Source organism: Balaenoptera physalus (assembly GCF_965194825.1).
Source record: "Balaenoptera physalus genome assembly, chromosome: 5".
NCBI classification, from domain to species: domain Eukaryota; kingdom Metazoa; phylum Chordata; class Mammalia; order Artiodactyla; family Balaenopteridae; genus Balaenoptera; species Balaenoptera physalus.
Genome location: NC_138884.1, coordinates 97,669,620 through 97,691,975, shown reverse-complemented (window position 1 = coordinate 97,691,975; position 22,356 = coordinate 97,669,620). Strand labels below are relative to the sequence as shown.

The 22,356-nt window shown below is 35.4% G+C and overlaps 1 protein-coding gene and 1 pseudogene across 7 annotated transcripts in view; one reads left to right on the top strand and one right to left on the bottom strand.

Annotated features, from left to right (window-relative positions):
- Positions 1 to 22,356, bottom strand: part of LOC309662122 (ras-related protein Rab-5A pseudogene) — a 226,389-nt pseudogene that overhangs the window by 46,205 nt on the left and 157,828 nt on the right. The gene's annotated exons all lie outside the window — the stretch shown is intronic.
- The window catches only part of TBC1D19 (TBC1 domain family member 19), a 161,348-nt gene that overhangs the window by 57,027 nt on the left and 81,965 nt on the right, over positions 1 to 22,356 (top strand). For 3 of the 6 annotated variants that reach the window (XM_082464561.1, XM_082464559.1, XM_082464564.1), the window contains 4 exons: positions 10,150 to 10,224; positions 11,416 to 11,485; positions 12,650 to 12,696; positions 16,607 to 16,717. In XM_082464561.1, coding sequence (XP_082320687.1) covers positions 10,150 to 10,224; positions 11,416 to 11,485; positions 12,650 to 12,696; positions 16,607 to 16,717 — 303 coding nt within the window. Of the gene's footprint in view, positions 1 to 2,527; positions 2,653 to 10,149; positions 10,225 to 11,415; positions 11,486 to 12,649; positions 12,697 to 16,606; positions 16,718 to 22,356 lie in introns of all 6 variants that reach the window. The other 3 variants (XM_082464563.1, XM_082464560.1, XM_082464562.1) reach the window with 3 other exon arrangements.

Below are 22,356 nucleotides of genomic sequence, written 5' to 3'. Positions count from 1 at the left end.
GCTGGTTTGGTAGTGCTGAATTCTCTTTTGCTTGTCTGTAAAGGTTTTAATTTCTCTGTTGAATCTGAATGAGATCCTTGCTGGGTAGAGTAATCTTGGTTGTAGATTTTTCCCTTTCATCACTTTAAATATGTCCTGCCACTCCCTTCTGGCTTGCAGAGTTCCTGTTGGTTCGTAATTCCCATTGTTTTTGGTGTCTGCTCACAGTGGGTGAGGTTGGTTCAGTGAGTTGTGTAGGCTTCCTGGTGGAGGGGACTGGTGCCTGTGTTCTGGTGGGTGGGGCTTTATCTTGTCTTTCTGGTGGGCAGGACTGCATCCAGTGGTGTGTTTTGGAGTGTCTGTGAACTTAGTATGATTTTAGGCAGCCTCTCTGCTAATGGGTGGGGTTGTGTTCCTGTCTTGTTAGTTGTTTGGCATGGGGCGTCCAGCACTGGAACTTGCTGGCCGTTGGGTGGAGCCGGGTCTTAGCATTGAGATGGAGATCTCTGGGAGAGCTCTCGCTGATTGATATTACACGGGGCTGGGAGGTCTCTTCTGGTCCAATGTCCTGAACTCGGCTCTCCCACCTCAGAGGCTCAGGCCTGACATGGCCTGGAGCACCAAGACCCTGTCAGCCACACAGCTCAGAAGAAAAGGGAGGAAAAAAAGAAAATTAAATTTTTAAAAAATAAATAAATAAGTAAAATTATTAAAATAAATAATAATTTAAAAAAAGAGAGTAACCAAACCAATAAACAAATCTACCAATGATAACAAGCACTAAAAACTAAACTAAGATAAACATAAAAATCAGAACAAGTCAGTCGCAGACAGTAAACCCCAAGTCTACAGTTGCTCCCAAAGTCCACTGCCTCAATTTTGGGATGTTGTCTATTCAGGCATTCCACAGATTCAGGGTACCTCAAGTTGATTGTGGGGATTTAATCCGCTGCTCCTGAGGTTGCATGGAGAAATTTCCCTTTCTCTTCTTTGTTCGCAGAACTCCTGGGGTTCAACTTTGGTTTTGGCCCCCTGTCTGTGTGTGGGTCGCCCTCAGGCATCTGTTCCTGCCCAGACAGGACAGGGTTAAAACAGTGGCTGATTAGGGGGCTCTGACTCATTCAGGCCTTTTGGGAAGTCTGAGGTCTTCTGCCAGTGTTCAGCAGGTGTTCTGTAGGAGTTGTTCCACATGTAGATGTATTTTTGATATATTTGTGGGGAGGAAGGTGATCTCCACATCTTACTCCCCCGCCATCTTGAAGGTCCCTCACTACTAACTTTTATAACTACCAACTTTCAATCTGTCTTTCTCCTTATGTACCCTCAATACTATTAACTTTAACCTCAAGCAGATGAACCCTTATAATGTATCTCACTGCCTTCTAACAAACCTTCAGTGATTGCCAATTGCCTAACAAATGAAGTTTCTACTCCACAGCCCACCATTTAAGAGTTTTTACTATCTGTCCCCAGCTGCTCCTTCCACTTTATCAGTCTCTGCTGTCTTATAACTGCCGTTTGTGCCCTTCCAAGTGAATCATTTTGCCTTTCCTCTTGCATCTTTAACACTTACTTTGTTCTCCTGTCATGGAAAGCCCTCTGCCTGCTTTACATTATGTAAATCCCATCTATTTTGTGTCAACTCAGATGGCATCTCTTCTCTGACGTTGTTATTACCCCTGTTGAAAAGGATCTCTCCCTCTTTTGGACTCTTGTAGCACACTGTCATTTTATGGCCTTCATTCACAAATTGCATTCTATTATAGTAATTTCTGTACGCATCTTTCTATCTTTTCCTATAAGCCTCTGGAAAGCAGTAACAATTTTAAAAAGACTTTTGTGTAGCTGTTACCTCTAGTATACTGACCTTTATGTAGCAGGAATTTAGTAAGATTATAATGAATCAATAAGTAAAGGCATTTACCATCTTTTCTAGCAATTATTACAATACTTATTTAAAAGATATTTACTGAATGCCTACGAGTGGAAGACACTCTGCTATGTGCTGTGAAGATTCAGAAATAAATTAGATACAGATTCTGCCTTCAGGTAACTTCATGATTTAATAATTGAAATAAGACTTGGACATATGTACCGATAACATAAGGTAGAAAGTGCTGTGTGCTATAGGGAAGATGGCTAGGAAGCTTTCTGGGCTGATGAGGGGAAGAGGCTCCTTATACTGCATCAGCATTTTCCAGAGTGTTTTATGCTGAATCCTAGCCCTGAGAGATGCTCCATAAAAGGGGGTTCCAGGGACAAATAAGTTTGGGGATGGAAGCACACATTGCCTTCCTCTTGGTGAATCACAATTTATTATTTTTAGTGGATTTGATTTTTTACAAGAGTTTTAGATTTACAGGAAAATTGAGAAGACAGTACAGAGAGTTCCCATGGAACCCGTACCCAGTTTCCCTATTAACATCTTACATTACTATGGTACATTTGTTACACTTAGTGAACTAATATTAATACAGTATTAATAACTAAAGTTCATACTTTATTCAGATTTCCTTAGTTTTAACCTCATATCCTTTTTCTGTTTTAGGATTCCATCCAGGATACCACATTACATTTGGTTGTCATGTCTCCTTAGGCTCCTCTTGGCTATGACAGTTTCTCAGACTTTCCTTGTTTTTGATGACCTGGACAGTTTTGAGAAGTACTGGTCAGGTATTTTGTAGAATATCCCTCTCTTGGAATTTGTCTGATGTTTTTCTCATTATTAGACTAGGGTTGTGGGTTTTTTGGAGGAAGATCACAGATATAAAATGCCATTTATATTCATTAAATTATATCATGGTATATACTATCAATATGATATATCACTGTTGATGTTGACCTTGATTGCCTGATTGAGGTATTATTTGTGAGGTTTTTCCACTGTAAAGCTACTCTTCCCCCCTCCCCCCCCCTTTGTACGTATACTGTACCCTCTGGAAGGAAGTCATGGTCCACACTTGAGGAGAAGTTACATTCCACCTCCCTGAGGGGGCGGGTATCTACAGAAATTATTTGGAATTCTTCTGCATGGAAGAGTTGTCTCCTCTCCCCCATTTATTTATTTTTTCAATCATTTATTTTTATCAGTAGGGACTCATGGATATTTATTTTATACTTTTTTTAAATCTAATACTCCTTAATTTTGTTGCTTACAATTTCTTTTGGCATGTTAACAGCTCAGAGAGGTTCTGCAATAAAGAAACTGTTTAATTTTTATTTAATCTAGTGTTGTTCAAACTTATGTAATCTATTTCCATGTAAAATACTTTGGGAACTATTTTGCTACCCCTTTCACAGAAAGCAATATTTGAAGAAACTTATATGCAGTGTGATAAATATAAGTGCATAAGTTTTCTTGTGAAATAATAGTAGTAAGCACATAGAGCTCTAATTATGTGCCAGGTACCATTCTAGTGCTTTACAAGTATTCACTCATTTAATATTTATGCTGACTCTATGAAATGAGTTACTCTTACGGTCTTAGATAGGGCCAACTTTACCAAACTACTAAGTGGAAGACCTGGAATTTGAATCTGGACAGCCACTCCAGAATCTACACTACCTGATGATATTCAGCCTATTTCTGAATCCAGTCCAGAAATGCTCAGACAAACTTAAGGTGTGCTGCATGGTTGAATTTATCCTATTCACTGTCAATCCAGTAACCTTAGCAAAAATGAGAATTTTGCTAGTTTTATATTACTTCAATTAACATCCCCTTCCTAATTGGTCTTTCTGCCTTCTGTATTGTCACTCCATTTCTTAAAACTTCTAAGACTTTTAGGATAGAGCTCCAATTCCTTTCTTTTGCTTAAAAGACTATAAATGATCTTGCCCCTTTTTACTGTTCAAGTCTCATCTTTTGCCTCCTCACACTGTCCCTCCCCCTACTGCCACTCCCATGCCCAATTCCACACACATGTACGTTCTCTCTCTCTAATCATACTGGATCTCCTCAGTTGTTCCCCAGCAGGAGAACCTGTGCTCATGCTGTTGCTTCTACCCAAAACTGCCTACCCTCAAATCCCACATATTTTTGGCTAACTTCTGCATATTCTTCAGGTCCTGTGTTAGATGATAGTTTCTTTAGGAAGGACTTCTGACCCTTAGTTCTCAGATACTCAGATATTTATCCTGTTTCTCCAGTCTTCCACATGGGAGGCACGCTATACTTCCCACCACAATACTTGGGTTGTCTGCATCATCACTAGATTCTGTAGAGCAGGGCCAGTGTCTCTCTTTTCACAATTGTATCTGCAACATCTGGCATAGTGCCTAGCCCATGGTAGATGCTCAATAGATATTTTTTTAAAATAATGAATGATTGAATAATCAAAAACTGCAAAGTATTCCCTTTTAGAAAATATTCATACCCTTATCCCTAGTAATTTCATTTCTCAGACCCTAAAGGAAAGAATCAGAGAAACACAGAAATTCATGTTCATGATAATAGTAAAACATTTTAAAGCATCTAAATGAACAGCAATAGGGCCTGCTTAAATATAACATGGAAACTCCAAAAGACAATGTTATACAGGCATCAGAAATGACATTTTTGAAGAAATATAATGACATGGGAAATTGCATATGATATAATCTTAAATGGAAAAGCAAACTATAAAAACAAAATAATTCTACTTTAATTAAATGTATATATATGTGTATGTATATTCATACACACATATACATCTCAATTGTACACATACATGCGTAGAAAAAAATGAAGAGAATAAAATGGTAACAGTGGTTATTTTGGCTGATTGAAATCTATGAGTGCTTATTTATTATTTTATTCTTTACATATTACTGTTTTTCTAACTATCTTGAATAAATGTGTTACTTTTATAATCAGAGAATTACTAAAACCTTTTTCCATTAGATAGCTGGATGATTATTATTTTGTTTTACTTTATTCTTTTCAGGGTGAAGAAAGTAATTTTAAACTTTATAATTTCATAGTTGTTTGCATGTTATATATTTATTATATATTGTTTAATGACTTCTTATTTATTTTCATTACTATGAAAAAGTAGCAAGGTGATAGTTAATACCCATTTAAAGATTTCAATACAGTTGCAGTTCTTTTGTGAATCTTTTGCCTCTCGTGGCTTAGAAACTACTGTATTTATAAAACTCTTGAAATACTTTGAGTTAATACCATAGATTCCAATTATTAGGGAAACTGATTAGAATGCAACAATAATTTCATTTAGAGAGGATATGGGTTTAGGTAAAAGGTAATATCTTCCTATTTAAACATTTTAAATGTAAAATGCCATTCATTTTCCTTTTAAACAACATTTTAGAAGATCTTTATTTTATAAGTCTTTGGAGTAGAAACTATTACTTTCTTCTTATTTTGTATTAATGCACTGTCATTTTTCAATAACTTATTTGCTACTTCTACTTTTTTTTGGTGCTAGGTACACACTGAAATTTTTACTTAAATAATAGCATAGAAATAACTATGATTTTTTTTGAGCATTTAGTTTTGAGACTTAGGGCTTATTTATTCACCTCCAGAAATAGGACCTGAGAAAAATTAAGTATCTGTAAAACTGGAGCTAACGTGGACCTTCACATTTATCCAATCCAACCTCTAGAGTTCATCTCCTTTTGGTGGAGAACTTTTGGAAACAGGGAATTCACAATTTCACTGACTTAACCCGTTTTGATTAAGTCTTCTTACTTGTTGGAAAGTTTCTTTCTCTTGTTAAATGGTTACATGCTCCTTATAACATTTACTCACTGGTCTGAGCTTTGTGCTTTATAGATAGAAAGCATTCAGTACATGTTGGTCAGTGAGACAAAAGAATGAATGAATACCACTTACTCAAGATTAGAGGTCTTGAGGGAACCTAAAGGATGACCCAACTTAAAAGCAGCCACTTGCTTCATCTTGGATTTCTCCTCATTGTCAGGAAATCTTATTACTATTTCTGATGTCTGAGTAAATGATTTCTCTGACCATCCAAGACTTCTATGAAATGACTTCTGACCATCTGACTAAAGTTCTTGCAAGGCGTACCTTGGAAAAATCCTGCCAACCTTGCCTATTTTTAGGATTTTCAAGGAAGTGGTATGTGTTCTGTTGTCAACTAGAAGTTTTGATATACCTGGCTTCCTATTGCTTGCTTATTGTTTTATGTTTTCTTTGGTTTATGACATATAGACTGGTGTAGCCCTTTTGAACTTTTTGCAGCTTATATTATTTGTTTCTGTCTTATCCTCCCCACCCTCACTACAGGGATGCTGTTTCATTCATCTTTTAGTGACATGTGTTTAATAGGTGCACAATAAACATTTGTTGGATCTATGTCTTTTCATTATTTGAAAACTAAGCTGTTACCCCTCATTTCCCCCTTTTCTAGCCATAAAAATTTGATTTTTTCTGAATTGAACATCCTTTTCCTCTTTCCTTCTCTCAGTTTTAAGTTGTTCTTCTCTTCTGGATCATTTCCAAGTTTCCTTTTTTTTTTTTTTTTGGCTGCATCAGCTCTTAGCTGCGGCACGCGGGATATTTCGTTGTTGTGCGTGGGCTCTTTGTTGAGGTGCATGGGCTTCTCTCTGGTTGTGGTGTGTGGGTTTTCTCTCTCTAGTTGTGGTGCGCAGGCTCCAGAGCACGTGGACTCTGTAGTTGTGGCACGTGGGCTCCAGAGTGCATGGGCTCTGTAGTTTGTGGCACGCAGGCTCTCTCGTTGAGGTGGGCAAGCTCAGTAGTTGTGGTGCGCAGGCTTAGTTGCCACATGGTAGGTGGGATCTTAGTTCCCCAACCAGGGATCAAACCCGCATCCCCTGCATTGTAAGGCAGATTCTTTACCACTGGAAAACCGGGGAAGTTCCCATTTCCAAGTTTCTGCTTTAGTTGCGGAGCACAGAAAAAATGATAATTGAATAAAACTTTGTGCAGCATTGCTTCAGTTCTTAATATTCTTTTCCATTCTACTCTCAGGTGTTCTTTTAAAACGTTTCCTCATTTGTAAAATGAGGGTAATGATACATATCTCACAGGATTAATAAAATAACATATGTAAACACATGAAAATCACATAGCTCTGTTTCCTAAATTATTTTCATTCAGAATGCTTTCTTCTAATATCTAATTTCTTTTCTTTGTAACTTTTTTCTTAACTAGTTTCTCTATATATTACATGTAACATTAAATTTAAATTTGGTAAGTTGAAATACTTGGTAAAGTGGGATATCCATTTAGGAGAACTATGATTAATCACTTAAAATTTTACTTTATTGAAAACACCTGAAGAGAGGTTTTTGTTAGAAGAATTTTTTAAAGGATAAGATAAATATGTTTCAGAATATCTTATCAAGGTGTAATTATAGAAAGTATCATTCTATTTTAAATGGTCTTCATGTTTGAGTTTTTAGTAGGTTTTATGCTGTATTAAAATTGTGTATTGCAGTCTTGAAAATATGCACAGCGTATAAGCCACACATTGATGTCTGTTGTAACTTTAATTTTGTTTTTATATCTTAGAGTTATTTTCTTTTTATCAACTCAAGAGCCCTCTTATTAGTGGTTGAAAATGAGAATTTTTGGAATCATAATTCAATAGCTAGAAACTTAGTTCTTTATATAATAGGATAAGTAATACAAATTCAGGGATTGACTTCTTAATCTTTACGCAAATTTTATTTTTATAGTAATGACTGAATTAAAATTACAGTTTTTTAAATTAAACTTTCTCATACCTGCTCCCCCAACAATCTGGAGTTGGGGAAGTAAGTGACAGAAGGCTTATTAAAGGAAATTATTTTTAAGCTGAGATCTGAATGTTGAATAAGATTTATCTAGTTAAATTGGGGATAAGGATGTTGAGGGTGAAAGTGGGTTATATTTTAATAATTAAAGTTTGGTCATGAATAATGTACCCAAATGTATTTTAAGTCTTGGATCTAAGAGAACTTTTTACAGTTAAAAAAAAAAAAAAGAGAAAAGAGAGAGAGTTGAAAATAAGCCAGTAAATGGAATTCGTTTTGGGGGTACTTCATGCAATTAAAAATTTTTTTTTATTAATTTTATTTATTTATTTGGCTGCATTGGGTCTTCGTTGCTGCGCGCGGGCTTTCTCTAGTTGTGGTGAGCGGAGGCTACTCTTCGTTGTGCTGTGTGGGCTTCTCCCTGCAGTGGCTTCTCTTGTTGCGGAGCATGGGCTCCTGGAGTGTGGGCTTCAGTAGTTGTGGCTCACAGGCTTCAGTAGTTGTGGCTCATGGGCTCTAGAGCGCAGGCTCAGTAGTTGTGGTGCACGGGCTTCGTTGCTGTGTGGCATGTGGGATCTTCCTGGACCAGGGATTGAGCCCGTGTCCCCTGTACAGGGCGCTCCGGGTCTGCCGGCGGTTGGGGGGATGGCCACTCAGGCCCTGGCAGGGCACCTGCGTTTCAGACTTCTCTGCAGCCAGGGGCCACAGCCGGGGCGGGGCCGGGTTGCCAGCCCAGGGTGGGAAGGGGGTGGGGTCACACGGTATGGGCAGTATTTCCTGCAATATGTTAAGAGTATTCTTTTATTCTTGAAAACCTATTTCTACATATTTAGTAAATTAAGCCTTAGGCATTTCACACAGCTCTGTATTCCTCCTATAGATGATTTTTTCCCTGTTCATTCGTTGCTTAGGCAGTTGTATCAGATTATTTTTAAATGCTTGCAACATAACTTAGGGTAAAATCTGTTCAATTATTGAGAATTTATTATGTGCCAGACAAAGTGTGATATGTGCTATGATAGGTGAAGGAAGAGGTGCTGTGAGAACCCATAAGCAAAGGTACCGAATATTATCTGGGATGAGGGGCCAGGTAAGAGAAGGCGTAATAGAGGTAAAGACCTGAAAGGTGAATAAAATTTATTCAGATAATGTAGGAATGAGTATGTTGGGATGGGAGGAGGGCATGGAGGGTTTATTCCAGATAGAGAGTAATGTATTTAAATATGTGTATTAAAGAAGAAGCTCTGAATAATGATAGCTGTAGTAAAAGCTATCAATTATTGAATGATTATTATCATTATTGTGTCACAGTTCAAAGTACTTTAATCTTTATAACAATCACATAATGGAGCTATTATTATTATTCTATTTTTATTGTCTGGTTGTAACTGTCCTTTATGGATAATGTAATATATAGTTCTCTCCTTTTCTCCTCATTTGGTCTAAATTTTGGAGCTTTGGCATTATTTTATTTTGGTTTTAGTGAGTCAGAAGTGGTCTGTAGGCATATTTTAATAAAAAGACCAAAAAATTATGGCATTTTAGCTTGGCATTAAAAAGAATAATTTACTAAAATATGGTATATATGGATAATCAATTTATGACTGACCATTAAAATTAACTTATTATTTCAAGTTTACAAGAAATGTAATAAATACTGTGAAAAAGTAGTAAGACCAATCCAGATTGTGACACATAAAAGACGAGTGGTCTGGACTCCTCAAAAAAGTCAATATGAAAAAGAAAAGGATGAAAACACTCTAGATTAAGGTACAAGGAAAGAGACATAACAACCAAATGTAATGTAATGCATTCAATTTTAATGGATCCAGGATTTTTAAAACTATAAAGACATTTATGAGGATAATTGGAAATTTTTTAATATGGACTAAATATTAGATAATATGAAATATTATTGTTAGTGTTTTTAGGTGTGACTGGTAATGTGGTTATGTAGGAGAAGGTTCTTATTTTTAGAAAATTCATGATGAAGTATTTAGGGTAAAATATCATGTTTGGAAAAATTATAACAATTTCTGTAAAATTTTATTTTACTAGGTCATTGATGGGATTCCTGAGTATCAAACATTTATAAAATGCTTAAATCTAACTTACCTTTTTATTATCTGCTGTTTTCCTTTGTAATGTTTATCACCATCTGATTGTTGATTTATTTTTTTTGTCTATCTTCATTCCCATCCTCCACTAGAATGTCAGTTCCATGAGGACGGAGACTTTCTGTTATTCACAGCTTACTTCACAGCACTAAGGATAGTATCTGGCACATAGTAGGCAGTAATCAATATTTGTTGAGTAAACTAATGAATAAAGATAACCAATCTCAACCAACTTCACCATTTCTATATAACTCATAACATCTTTAATGTTTTAAAATCAGTTTTGGTACTGTTAAACAGAAATAATAATAGATTGTTCCTTATGTTTCAGGGAAGTTGGGAAAAAAGAATTTTGAAGAGTTTAAATAGTATGTGCACTGAACTGAGTATCCCATTGGCACGAAAGGTACTTTATTTTTTTTTTAATTAGGGTATAAAAATTGCTTTACAATTTTTACAACGTTGCTTTACAACAAAGTGCATCAACTATTATGTATCCATATATCTCCTCCCTCTTGGACCTCCCTCCCACCCATCTAGGTCACCACAGAGCACGGAAAGTACTTTTAACATTTAAGTATTTTTTTGTGAATCAAGTACTAGGAAGTATCAGGAAATAACTGTCAGGCAGATTTATCTTTTTTTATTACTAGTATATCAGTTTGTTTTGAAACAAAAATCTGTAAAAGGCCAATTATGTGGATGTAGTTTATATAGGTTTCTATTATGTACGCTGTAGTGCTTTTTTTAATAAACCTATATCTTGAGAATAAATATAGACTGCAGTATAGGTGATTTGGAGATTTGTCTTATAAATACACTTTAAAGATTTTAATTACCTTTAGTCTCCTTACTTGAATGATTTGTCATCTCTGCAGAACTATTTAGATCTAATACTCAACATTTATCTGTCACTCTGGGCTTCGAGAGGGGAGAGGTGAAAAAGGAGAGAAAAGCCCCTTGAGAAATATTCTGGATTCTTTATAGCTGCTCATGAGTAGGAGAGAACGTTTCTCTTCACTTCATTCTCCCAACCTGCTATTTATTTCCTGCTGTTGGACAGGATATAGTGAATGTACTTTGGATAATATCCAAGTACAAGTCACTGAAGGCACCAGAAGGATGGTGTAAAAAAAAAGATAAATTTATATGAAAAACTGTCTAAGTATGTAGTATTGTATAATATACTGTCTTGCATATAGGAAGATGATGCTGCTGACTCAAGGTCACACTCCCTTGGCCAGCCCCCCTTGCAGTGCATTTCTGAGATTGCTGGATGGGGTAAGAGATGTAGTATGTGACTGAGGAGCAGTATTTCTTTGTGAAATTTTACTAGCCAGCACAGATCATTTGCCTTCTATTCTTGGACTCATTAGCACCACATTGTAACTGAGCCACTGAGACTACGTATAATGTAATAGTTAAATAATGTAATTTAAGTGTAATTCCCTAAAAAAGCTAACCATATGTCATGAAATTATTTTTTCTTGTGTTATGGTAGCTTATTTAAGCTTTTAGATAAGGTATTGATTCTTATTTTTCGGCTGCATTGCTTAACTTCACAAAACAAAACCAATTTTAAAATTACCTTTTTTAGAGGCCAGTTGGAGAACAGAAAGAACTTCTCAATAAATGGAATGAAATGGGAACTGATGAGCCAGGTATATGTAAAACTCTTTTCAAAATGTGGTAGTGGGGAAAAAAAAGTTGCCTCCTTAATTGTGAATCCAAAATAACAATATTAACAATTTTTTTGGAAAGATAGCAACTTTCCCTCTCCACTAATTTACTATCATCTGATTTTTTTTGCTTAAACTTCTACTTTGCAGTTTAAAATTCCTAACTTTGGTCAGTGTTCTCCATTATTTTGAGGATATTTAAATCAGTTATCTTTTTTTAAAGCAGCAGTTGAAAACATTTTTATAAAAGAGTAAATTAAATCATTCAGTGGATTTCATAGACAAATCTTTTTCAAACTTTAATTACATTGAGATGTTAAAGGTGGATTAAATGTGGAAAAGTTTGGTTTTTTTTTACTAGTCCTGCCAAAGCAAGGCCTCAAAAAATTTATTAAACACTCAGATTTGTTTCTCTCCACGAAAATCTTTAGTAAAAGGCAAGAGATTTATTTGATCTGAAGAGAAACCAGAGTATATGTGGAACAGTTTTAATACTTCTAAAATGTTTTTAAGAATTTATTTTGGTTCATTTTAATGTTTAAAACTGAGTCAATCAATTTTATAGACATATAATGAGTGAGAACTCTAACATTTACTATGATAAACAGATACATATATAAAATTGTTTAGGTAGACATGTACATAATTCCTCACCACTCCTTCTTAAAAAAAAGTTGAGGGGGGTGGGTACTGGGCAAGAAATTGTGCCATATTAAAGGGAGCAGTGTGTTACAGAAGTTCAAAAGGGAGAACAGTTCAATACAACTACAGGAATTCACTAAGAATGCATTGTTTGTATTCTAAGTACTTTGAGAATTCTCATATAGAATTCTCTCTTCTCATATAGAACTTTCATATTATACTGACATTGTTTTTCAATTCAACTACAAATAATCTATTATAAATTTATCAAAGGGGGGACTCTTTATTTCTGCTAGAGTATGTCATCTAGGCTGTCAAGGGAAGGGACTATCTTTTTATTTTTATTGGCCCAGTACTTAACACAATGTATGACAAATAACGGATATTCTGCAAATGTTTGAATTAATCTAGCTGAATAGCAACATATGAAAGAATCATTAAAATTTATTATTAATAAGAATTTTTATGTTATAATTGAAATTTTGTTTTAATCTATCTTATTAATTCTAGATTTAAGCCTTTTCAGGCCTGTTTATGCACCTAAGGATTTTCTCGAGGTAGGTTCTATTGACTAAATATATATATATATATATATATATATTAATGAGGTAAAAATGCAAAAGAAATGATGGTATAAGAACATCTCCAGGCAGAGGAATCACCATGTAAAAAGCCCCAGAGCCATTGAAGCGGTAGAATAACATGATTATATTATATTTGGAAATTGCTCTTGGAAAATACATTGGAGTGTGGAAAAATTAGAGGGAAGTAAATCAGGAAGATTTGATTAAAAAATAGTGACTGTAAATCATGTAGCCTGCTTCCTGGCACATATAGGTGCTCAGTGAATTGTTTCCTTTTTTACTTCCTCCCTGTTCTAGTAGTTCAGGCAAGGCATGATAAAGGTCTGAACTAAGAGAACAGCATTCAAAATGGAAAGAATTCAACAGACTTGAGAGATTTTAAGGAAGATTTGGGAACCAATTAGATCTAAGGAGTATGAGAAAAAAAGAAACAAACGTAAAGATAACCTTTAAGTGTCTAGAATGGGTAACTGGGCAGAGGTAACTTGCCCTTGAGATAGAGAATACAAGAGGAGAAACAGGTCCATTAGTGAAGATGATGAGCTTAATTAAGTTTGAGAAGCATATTGAGCATTCAAGTGGAACTTTTCAGTAGGCAGTTACAACTCACTAATTATTTTAATTCACCTGTCTTTGATTCCACTTATTCTCTTGTACCTTACATGTAATCCATCAGCAAATCCTTTCAGCTTTACCTTTGAAGTATATCCAGAATCCATCCACTTCTTACTACGATCATTCCTATTTCACTGGTCCAAGCAGCCATCTCTTGTCTGGACTATTTCAGTAGCCTCTTAATTGCTCTTTCTGCTTCTAAGCTGCCCACCTAGAATCTGTTCTTAGCAGAGTTTCTAGAGGAAGACTTGTAAGTACAATTCTGAAGAAGCCACTCTTCTGGTATCCAGTGGCTTCCTATCTCCTTCTACTTAAAAACCAAAGTCATGACAGTGGCCTAAAACATCCTGCTTGGTCTGTTACACCACCACCTCTCTGAGTTCATCTCCTATTACTTTTTCTCCTGATTTGTTCTACTCCAGCTATTTTAGCCTCCTTGCTTTACCTTGGCTTCCGCCCATTTGTGAGGGCCTTTTGCTCCTTGTTTTCTCTGCCTGCAGTGCTTTTCCCCCAGATACTTGTGTGTACATTCCCCTCACTCCTTATGTCTTTGCTTAAATGTCACATTCTCAACATAAAGAATATGGTCAATAATATTATAATAACTTTATATGGGTACAGATGGTTACTAGACTTATTGTGGTGATCATTTCACAATGTATGCAAATGTCAGATCACTTTGTAGTACACCTGAAACTAACATAATATTGTACGTCAACTATATTTCAATTATTTTTTATTTCAATTAAAAAAAAGAACATTCATGGAAAAAATTCAAACACATACACACACACAAAAATGTCGCCTTCTCAGCAAAGCCTTCCCTGGCTCCCCTGGTTGGAACTCCTTATAGCCCTTTCCTACTTGGTTTTTCTCCATAGCATTTAGCATCATATAACATACTATTTTCCTATTTGGCTTATTGCCTGCCTTATCCTATTAGATGGAAGTTTTGTTCACTGCTGCAACAATTACAGAGTCAAGTCAGATAACTGAAAAGGCTCAACAAGACTTCACCCACAAGGATACACCCACATAAGGCTTTCTTTCAGCAAGAGAAAGAAAATACATGCAAATAAAAAGAGATAGGAATTTCCAGACACATCTCCCAGGCCCCTTTCTCAGGTGCACAGGATGCACTTTGTCTTTGGGTTATGAATCTCCAAGGTACATGCAAGATACTTCGGTCTTGGGAGTCGAGGCACAAGTTTTCTGAGGGGTCTTTTATACCCCACTGGTAATTCAGATGTAAACCAGCAATCTGTACATCTTTTTCAATAAACAATGTAAATAAACTGATATGGAGTTCCTCCAGGGGACATTAAATAGCACATTATAAATGACTAGTTAGTGCATTTTACCCCATCTTGGCCAAGGGTTACTACTAGATGTCCAGGTATCCCTGAAGATAAGATAGAGCTACCATAAACCAGCTGCAGCTGCAAGCTGATCCTATCCTTAACTGTTCTCTCTCCAACAGGTAGAACAGTGCTTAGCACATCATGGCTCAGTAAATGTGTTGAGTGAATGAGTAAACGAATGATTGAATCTTTCACATTTTATTTTTATTTCTTTTCTGAACCTGTTGTCTCTGATACCAGTTTGCCAGCATAGAACATTGTTAGAAATTATTTCAGGCCTTTAGAATTGTAAGCAGTATCTTTTTAACTTTAAAGAAAAATTACTTTGGTTTGAAACTGCTTTTATGGTTCTAGCATTATTTCTCTTAGCTTATTAAAGATTTCTCCCAAATTCTTTCCTTTTCTAGCACTTAAATTTCATGTAATTTTTTTATGGTTGTCTTTAACTATGTTTTCTCCTTAATAATCATAGTGTTCTGTGGCCTTCAGGACTGTTGCTGAATTGATCCTTTTATTAGTCATGCTGAGACTCTTCTTTAACTCAAGCAAATTTTCTATAATGATTTCCTTAGTTATAGTTTCTGCTTTTCTAATATTTTCTCTTTTCTATTGCCCACATATTCGTAGTTTCTTTTTCTTTTCAATTCTGTGTTTTTGAGTTTCCCATGCAAGTATGATCCCTTATTTGTGTAATTAGACTAAAATTGTGTTATTCTATATTAGTCTGTATTTAACACTGTTGATTCTTTGCTAAATCTTTTTTCTTTTTTTTTTTAAACAAATACCTTTGATATTTTTAGTTTCAATTTAGTGTTTGCAATTTTAGGAAACTCTTTTGGCCTTATAGCATATTCCATTTTATCAGCCATTAGTTATCAGTTTATGAATGCCTTCTTCAGATATGATAGTGTTTCTGTCATTCTAATCTCCTTCCTTGGATTCTTGGTGGTTTCTTTCCCTCAACAGTTTCAATTTTTAAATATTTTTGAAATTATTATTATTCTCTCCCCAAAATGTGTGTTGTTAGAAAAATAAGAAAACACATGTAAGAAGAAAATTTAAAACAAAAATTACTCATAATGCCATCATACAGCAATAAATACTACTATACTGTAACTTTTTAATTTAATAAACATATTGTGATATTAATTGAGGCATATTACACTGTATTTTGTATGAATTAAACATAATTTATTTAGGTAATTTCCTCTAATGGAATGTTTAAGTTGTCTCATGTTTTTCTGTTTTATAAGAGAACAGTACTTCCTTGATGTTTTTTTCTGCACTATCTCTGCAAACAGCTTTAATTATTTCCATAATCATACTGAAAGAAGTGAGATTCCTAGAGTAAAGGCTGTGCAAATATCTAAGGTTTTTTTTAATCTAGTTAATTTTGAAAAATATATAAATCCGTCTTTATTGTTAGCTTGGCTTCTGAAAAATGTTTTTTCCCTTTGGGTTTGGTTTAGCAGCAAAACCTTATGATGTTATTCACTGTCTTTCTATAAACCTTGTCAGTATCTGTTTTTGAAAGAGTTAGAGTTGGTTCTGAAATTTTCCCTGGCAAATATTACAATCAAGCAATTTAAATTTTTCTGTCATTTTCCCTGGTAAAATATTATAATCAAACAATTCTTTTTACCATCAGAAAGTTTTTCTTTCTAACTAAATTTTTAATTTTTTAGTTTTATATGGTAGATCATCTGTTGGAATATTAAATTAAAAACATATTTATAGTATTTTAACATTTTAATACAATTTTATAGTTTTCAGAATGTAATTAAAGTATATGCATAACCGAGATAGTTTTTAATCTTGTGATATATACTAAGATTATTACTGCCAATTTTATAAGTGTAAATAGTCAATAAAGAAACTAACCAATTATGTTGGATTTGTTTTTAAAGGTATTAATTAATCTTCGCAACCCAAATTATGAAAATGGTGATTCTCATAGTTTCAGGACTCATTTGGGTTTAATCCAAGTTCCTCTAAAAGTAAAAGACATCCCTGAATTGGTAAGTATAGGCATTTAAAAATAAATTAACATATTTTAGAGGGCAACTATTAGAAATATATTATAGTGCAGCATATATCTAAAGCAGTAGGACAATCTGCTCATTAAATAAATGAATAAAATGAAAAGTTTCTTTTTTATTGTAAGTATGTTGTATAGAGAGTGAGTTGCTTTGCTAGTAGGATTAAAGATGAGCTTTCCTTGACCTATAAATGCTTTTGCTTATTTCTTATTTTAATAAACAGCATAGATTCATAAGACAGCCTTGTTGGAATTTGGGTGCCTGATGTATGGCTATAAAACTGATTGAAACAAATTGTGAATTTTATAAAAAAATTTTTTAAAGAATGTACATTTCATTTAATTCACCCAACCTTTATTAAGCTCATAACATGGTGAGACACTGAGGGAGATAAAAGAACATAAGATGAGTTAAAGTCTGTCTTTGCTCTGGAGACTGTCACATTTTGATAAGGACATTAGTTTTAAAATAGAGTAATTATAGAAAGGTGGGAAGATTTCCTGATAAAGGAGTTAAGAAATTACCATCACTCCTTCTTTTGTTAATTACCCCAAAACGATAAGGAGCACAGAAATGTAAATACTGTCTTTGATGAAAGTAAGAAACAACTTGTAACTCTAAGCTTTAAAATATTAAGATAGAGAGCTGATGGGAGAATGAAGAATGAGGCAAACATGAAGATGGTCGAGACTTAATGCCTCTAAAAGGTGGGAGGTATGGACGACAAGTGTGACAGTAATCAATTTATTATCTTTCAGCTCCAAATCTACCTTTTTTAAAAATTGAAGTATAGTTGATTTACAATATTGTATTAGTTTCAGGGGTACAACAAAGTGATTCAGTTATACACACACACACATATTCTTTTTCAGATTTTTTTCCATTATAAGTTATTACAAGATATTGAATATAGTTCCCTGTGCTATACAATAAATCCTTGTTTTTTATCTATTTTATATATAGTAGTGTATATCTGTTAATCCCATACTCCTAATTTATCCCCCTTTGGTAACCATAAGTTTGTTTTCTATGTCTGTGAGTCTGTTTCTGTTTTGTAAATAAATTCATTTGTATTATTTTTTTAGATCCCACATATAAGTGATATCATATAATATTTGTCTTTGTCTGGCTTACTTCACTTAGTATGATAATCTCTAGATCCATATCTATTGCTGCAAATGGTAATATTTCATTCTTTTTTATGATTAGCAATATTCCATTATATATATATATACCACATCTTCTTTATATATTCATCTGTTGATGGTCACTTAAGTTGCTTCCATGTCTTGACTATTATAAATAGTGCTGCTATGAACATTGGAATGCAAATATATTTTCGAATTAGAGTTTTTTTCTTTTCCTGGTATATGCCCAGGAGTGGGATTGCTAGATCATATGGTAACTTTATTCTTAGTTTTTTAAGGAACCTCCATACTGTTTTCCACAACGGGTGCACCAATTTACATTCCTACAAACAGTGTAGGAGGGTTCCCTTTTCTCCACACCCTCTCCAGCATTTATTATTTATAGACTTTTTGATGATGACCATTCTGACCAGTGTGAAGTGTTACTTCATTGTAGTTTTGCAAATCTGCCTTTTTTGCTCTGTTTTATTATACTGGAGCTGGACCTTATAAACATTTCTTTTTTGCCAACTAGCTTGATGTTAGGCTTTGTCAATAGAGGATTCTGGAGGGACATTGCAAGACAATAGCAGGACAAAGGGACTTTCCATGTACAGAAGCCAGCAGATCAGCAAACAGAAGACCCAGTAACACTTACCTTGGCAGCCCTCAGGCAACCAGCTCCAGCCTGTACTCTCTGGCAAGGTTTTTCTTCACCTCTGGTCTGCACATTCCTGCGGCAGGCATATCCTCTCCTTAAAAGTCTGAATCTCAGTCTTGAGGGCGTTGGGGGACCCTTTCCTGAGTTCTTAGTTCCTTCTTGGTTCACTCTCCTGCTTAGAAGTCATAGTTCCTTTCTGCATTTGCTTATTTTGTTTTTCCTTGTTCACATTTCTGGTATGGTTTCTATTTCTTGACGGGACTCTGACTGATACAAAAAGCCAGATGATTTTTCTCCCTTGAACTTTGGAAAGGATCAAGAATTGGAGACACCACATGTTATAGAGTCGCTGAGGAGACATAGGGCTGAAAGTGGAGATTGTGTGAAAGTCTGTATCAGGAGGGGTTAGACCCCCAGACTCTTCTCATCCTGCATATTCCGGTGACTCCTCCTCCCTCACAGAAGACCAGAGGTGTGTTAATCACTACAGAAACAGAATCAGAAAGGCTATAAACTCAGTGACCTCAGACATAGAGCTGAACAGGAATGAGGCACGGTATTGAAAACAGAGGAATTAAGTTAAAGTTGACCGAATAGTGAACTAATACCCTTGTCCCCTGCCACCACCACTATGCCTGACCAGTCTCTCATTCTTCACCCTCCACCGACTTTAGAATGCCAGAGAAAAGGCTAACAGAGATTTGGAGAACCCTTACCGGCGGTGGGGGCGGGGGAAAGAAAAGAAAAATAGCTGGCTGGCTATAATTGCTTCACAGTGAAGTCCACCACACTCTGCCCAGTTTTCGCAGACAGAGCTTCCAGTCAGTCGTTAATCGCCTCAACCCTAAATATAACTGACCAACCTAGAATCTCCAGATACTTGAAATCTTCCAATTTTAAAGGCATAGGTCAAAACTAAAACAAATAAACAAACAAAAAAAAAAAGAAGAAGAAATAGCCAATTTAGGGAATGAGTGCTTATTATGGCCACCAATAGTTATTTCAGGCTTGAATTTACATCTACACTCACAAGATACAATAGGCCAAAACCTGGTGCGAGGTTCATCTAGATTTGCAAAATGATACAGGACAGAAAACATGGCATGTCAGTATATCACGTAGATCTTCACTGGAAGTCCTTGCAGCCAACCAGATGCTACTTCCTAGCCCCACAAGGAATGCATGCAATTGGAAGTGCCAAGGCTACATAGGCACAGCATAGGAAAGTCTCATATGCAGTAGCAACTGTTTCTTATAATTCATATGAACATAGCTTCCAAGTCCTCTCAAGAGGCACACCAGGTAGCTAAGGCCTGTGTTTTCCATTAGATTTTTATAGTCCACTTATAGTCCTCCATTTCAGATGTAATTTACCAGTCAAGGGTCATATTTTTTCAGTAAATTATATTGCTTAGTTAATATAGCTGGCTTTCCTCTCCACAGTTTTTTTGTGTGATCCAGTACGTTTTCAGGTCAACAGTGCTGGGAGAAGGTAAACCCAAGGTTATCTTCACATGGACAAAGAGGTTAGCCTGTTGTTAACCATTTCTCCCCAACAGAAGATGTAAAGCAAACATTAATATTCTCAGAGAGAAGATATTACTCATTAAACAAGAATAGAATTTCATTAAAACAACAAAACAAAACATTAGAAAATGAAAAAAGAGCTTATAGGACTCAAAAATATGATATGCCAAAAAAAAAAAAAAAATCAGTAGAAAGCCCAGGAAATCTCTATCAGAAGACAGAGCAAAAGCAAAAAAGCCAAAGAGATGAAAAATAAAAGGGAAAAGTTTATTTTTTAAATTAGAGGATCAATCCAGAAGGGCTAAAACCTGACCAACAGGAGTTCTAGATAGAGAAAACAGAGGTAAAGGAATGATTAAAAATTTTAAGAACTGAAAGACAGGAATCTTCATTGTGAAAAGGCCCACCCAGTACCCAATTCTGTGAATGAAATAAGACCCAAGGCACCTGAATAGGAGAAGACTAAAAACTTTTTATGGAAGAAAAACAGAGTATATATAAAGTTTCAAGCATCTGACTGCTCAGCAGGAAGACTGGAAGCCAGAAGATTTTTAAGTAAAGCCTTTAAAAATCTGAATGATTTCAAGCCTAGAATTCTGTATGTAACCAACAGTCAATCAAATGAGAATTTGAAATAGACATTTTCAGATGTATGTGATCTCAAATATTTACTCTTATTAAGGGAGCTATTGGTAGAAATGCTCCAAAACAAGATCAAAAACAAAAAGAGCAAAACAGAGGATCCAGGCAATGGGATTCCAACCTAAGAGAAGAACAGTTTCCAAAATGACAGTGAAGAGAGTTTCCAGGACAAAGTTTGTGCAACAGGACCAGAGCAGAGCGATTCCAGATTGGAGCAGAAGGTTGGAGGGTTCCAGGATGAGTGCCTGCAAGAAAAACACCAAAAGTAAAGATGATCTGACAGGTTTAACCACATGCAAAATTGTATCGTGGAGGGTCTTTTCAGAGTTGTTAAAGGGTAGAGGAAGGAGGTAAGTGATTACAGAAAATTGCATAAGTGAAAAAATGGTTTAATTATAAACTGTATGAAAAAAAATACGTATTTTAGGAAAGGAAACATATTAATAGCATACTCCTTGCCTCAGCAGTGAATAATTTTTAAATAGTAATAATAATATAAACTCTTAATATGGATTTAATCAAGAATTGATATATACTGATAATGGAATGATGGAGGGAGAATGGAAGAGAATGTACATGAGCTAAAAATCCTCATTTATTATAAAAAATCAGTAGATATTTGAAACTGATAAAAATAACAATATATACTTGTTACTTGAAATATGGGTGTAAATACCAGAAAAAAGCTGAAAGTGGTTGTTCCTGAATAGTGGGCTAATTATGATTGCGTGTATGTGTGTGTGTTGTGTGTGTGTGTGTTGGGGAGGAGTGCATAAATAGAGAACTGCTGTTTTGTTGTTATTGTTAAGTCTTTTAGCTTATTTGACTTCTATTTATTGCCTGTAAAGATAGTATAGTGTGGTGGTTAGGTGATTAGATTCTGAAGCCAACTAACCTGGGTTTAAATTCTTGCTCTGCCACTCACTGGCTGTGTGACCTTGGGCAAGTTTTTCTTAACCTTGAGCTTTAGTTTTCTTATTTAATATATGGACAATAGTATATTTTTTTAATATAAATTTATTTATTTTTATTTTTATTTATTTTTGGCCACATTGGATCCTTGTTGCTGAGTGCGGGCTTTCTCTAGTTGCGGCGAGCAGGGGCTACTCTTCGTTGCGGTGTGTGGGTTTCTCATTGAGGTGGCTTCTCTTGTTGCGGAGCATGGGCTCTAGGCGCGCAGGCTTCAGTAGTTGTGTCTCGCGGGCTCTAGAGCACAGGCTCAGTAGTTGTGGTGCATGGCCTTAGTTGCTCTGCGGCATGTGAGATCTTCCCAGACCAGGGCTCGAACCCGTGTCCTCTGCATTGGCAGGTGGATTCTTAACCACTGCGCCACCAGGGAAGCCCTGGACAATAGTATCTCATAGAAGTGCTGTGCAGATCAGTAAGTTAAGATATAAGTTATGGGTTGAATTGTGTCCCCCCCAAAAGATATGTTGAATCTTGACATCCAGTACCTGTGAATGTGACCTCATTTGCAAATAGGGCCTTTGCAGATGCAATGAAATTAAGATGATGTCTTACTGGAGTAAGGTAGGCCCAAAATCCAATATGACTGGTGTCCTTATAAGAAGAGGAGAAGAGACGCAGAAGAGAGACACACAAGGAGAATGTCATATGACAGGCAGAGACTGGAGTGTTGCATCTATAAGCCAAGGAACACC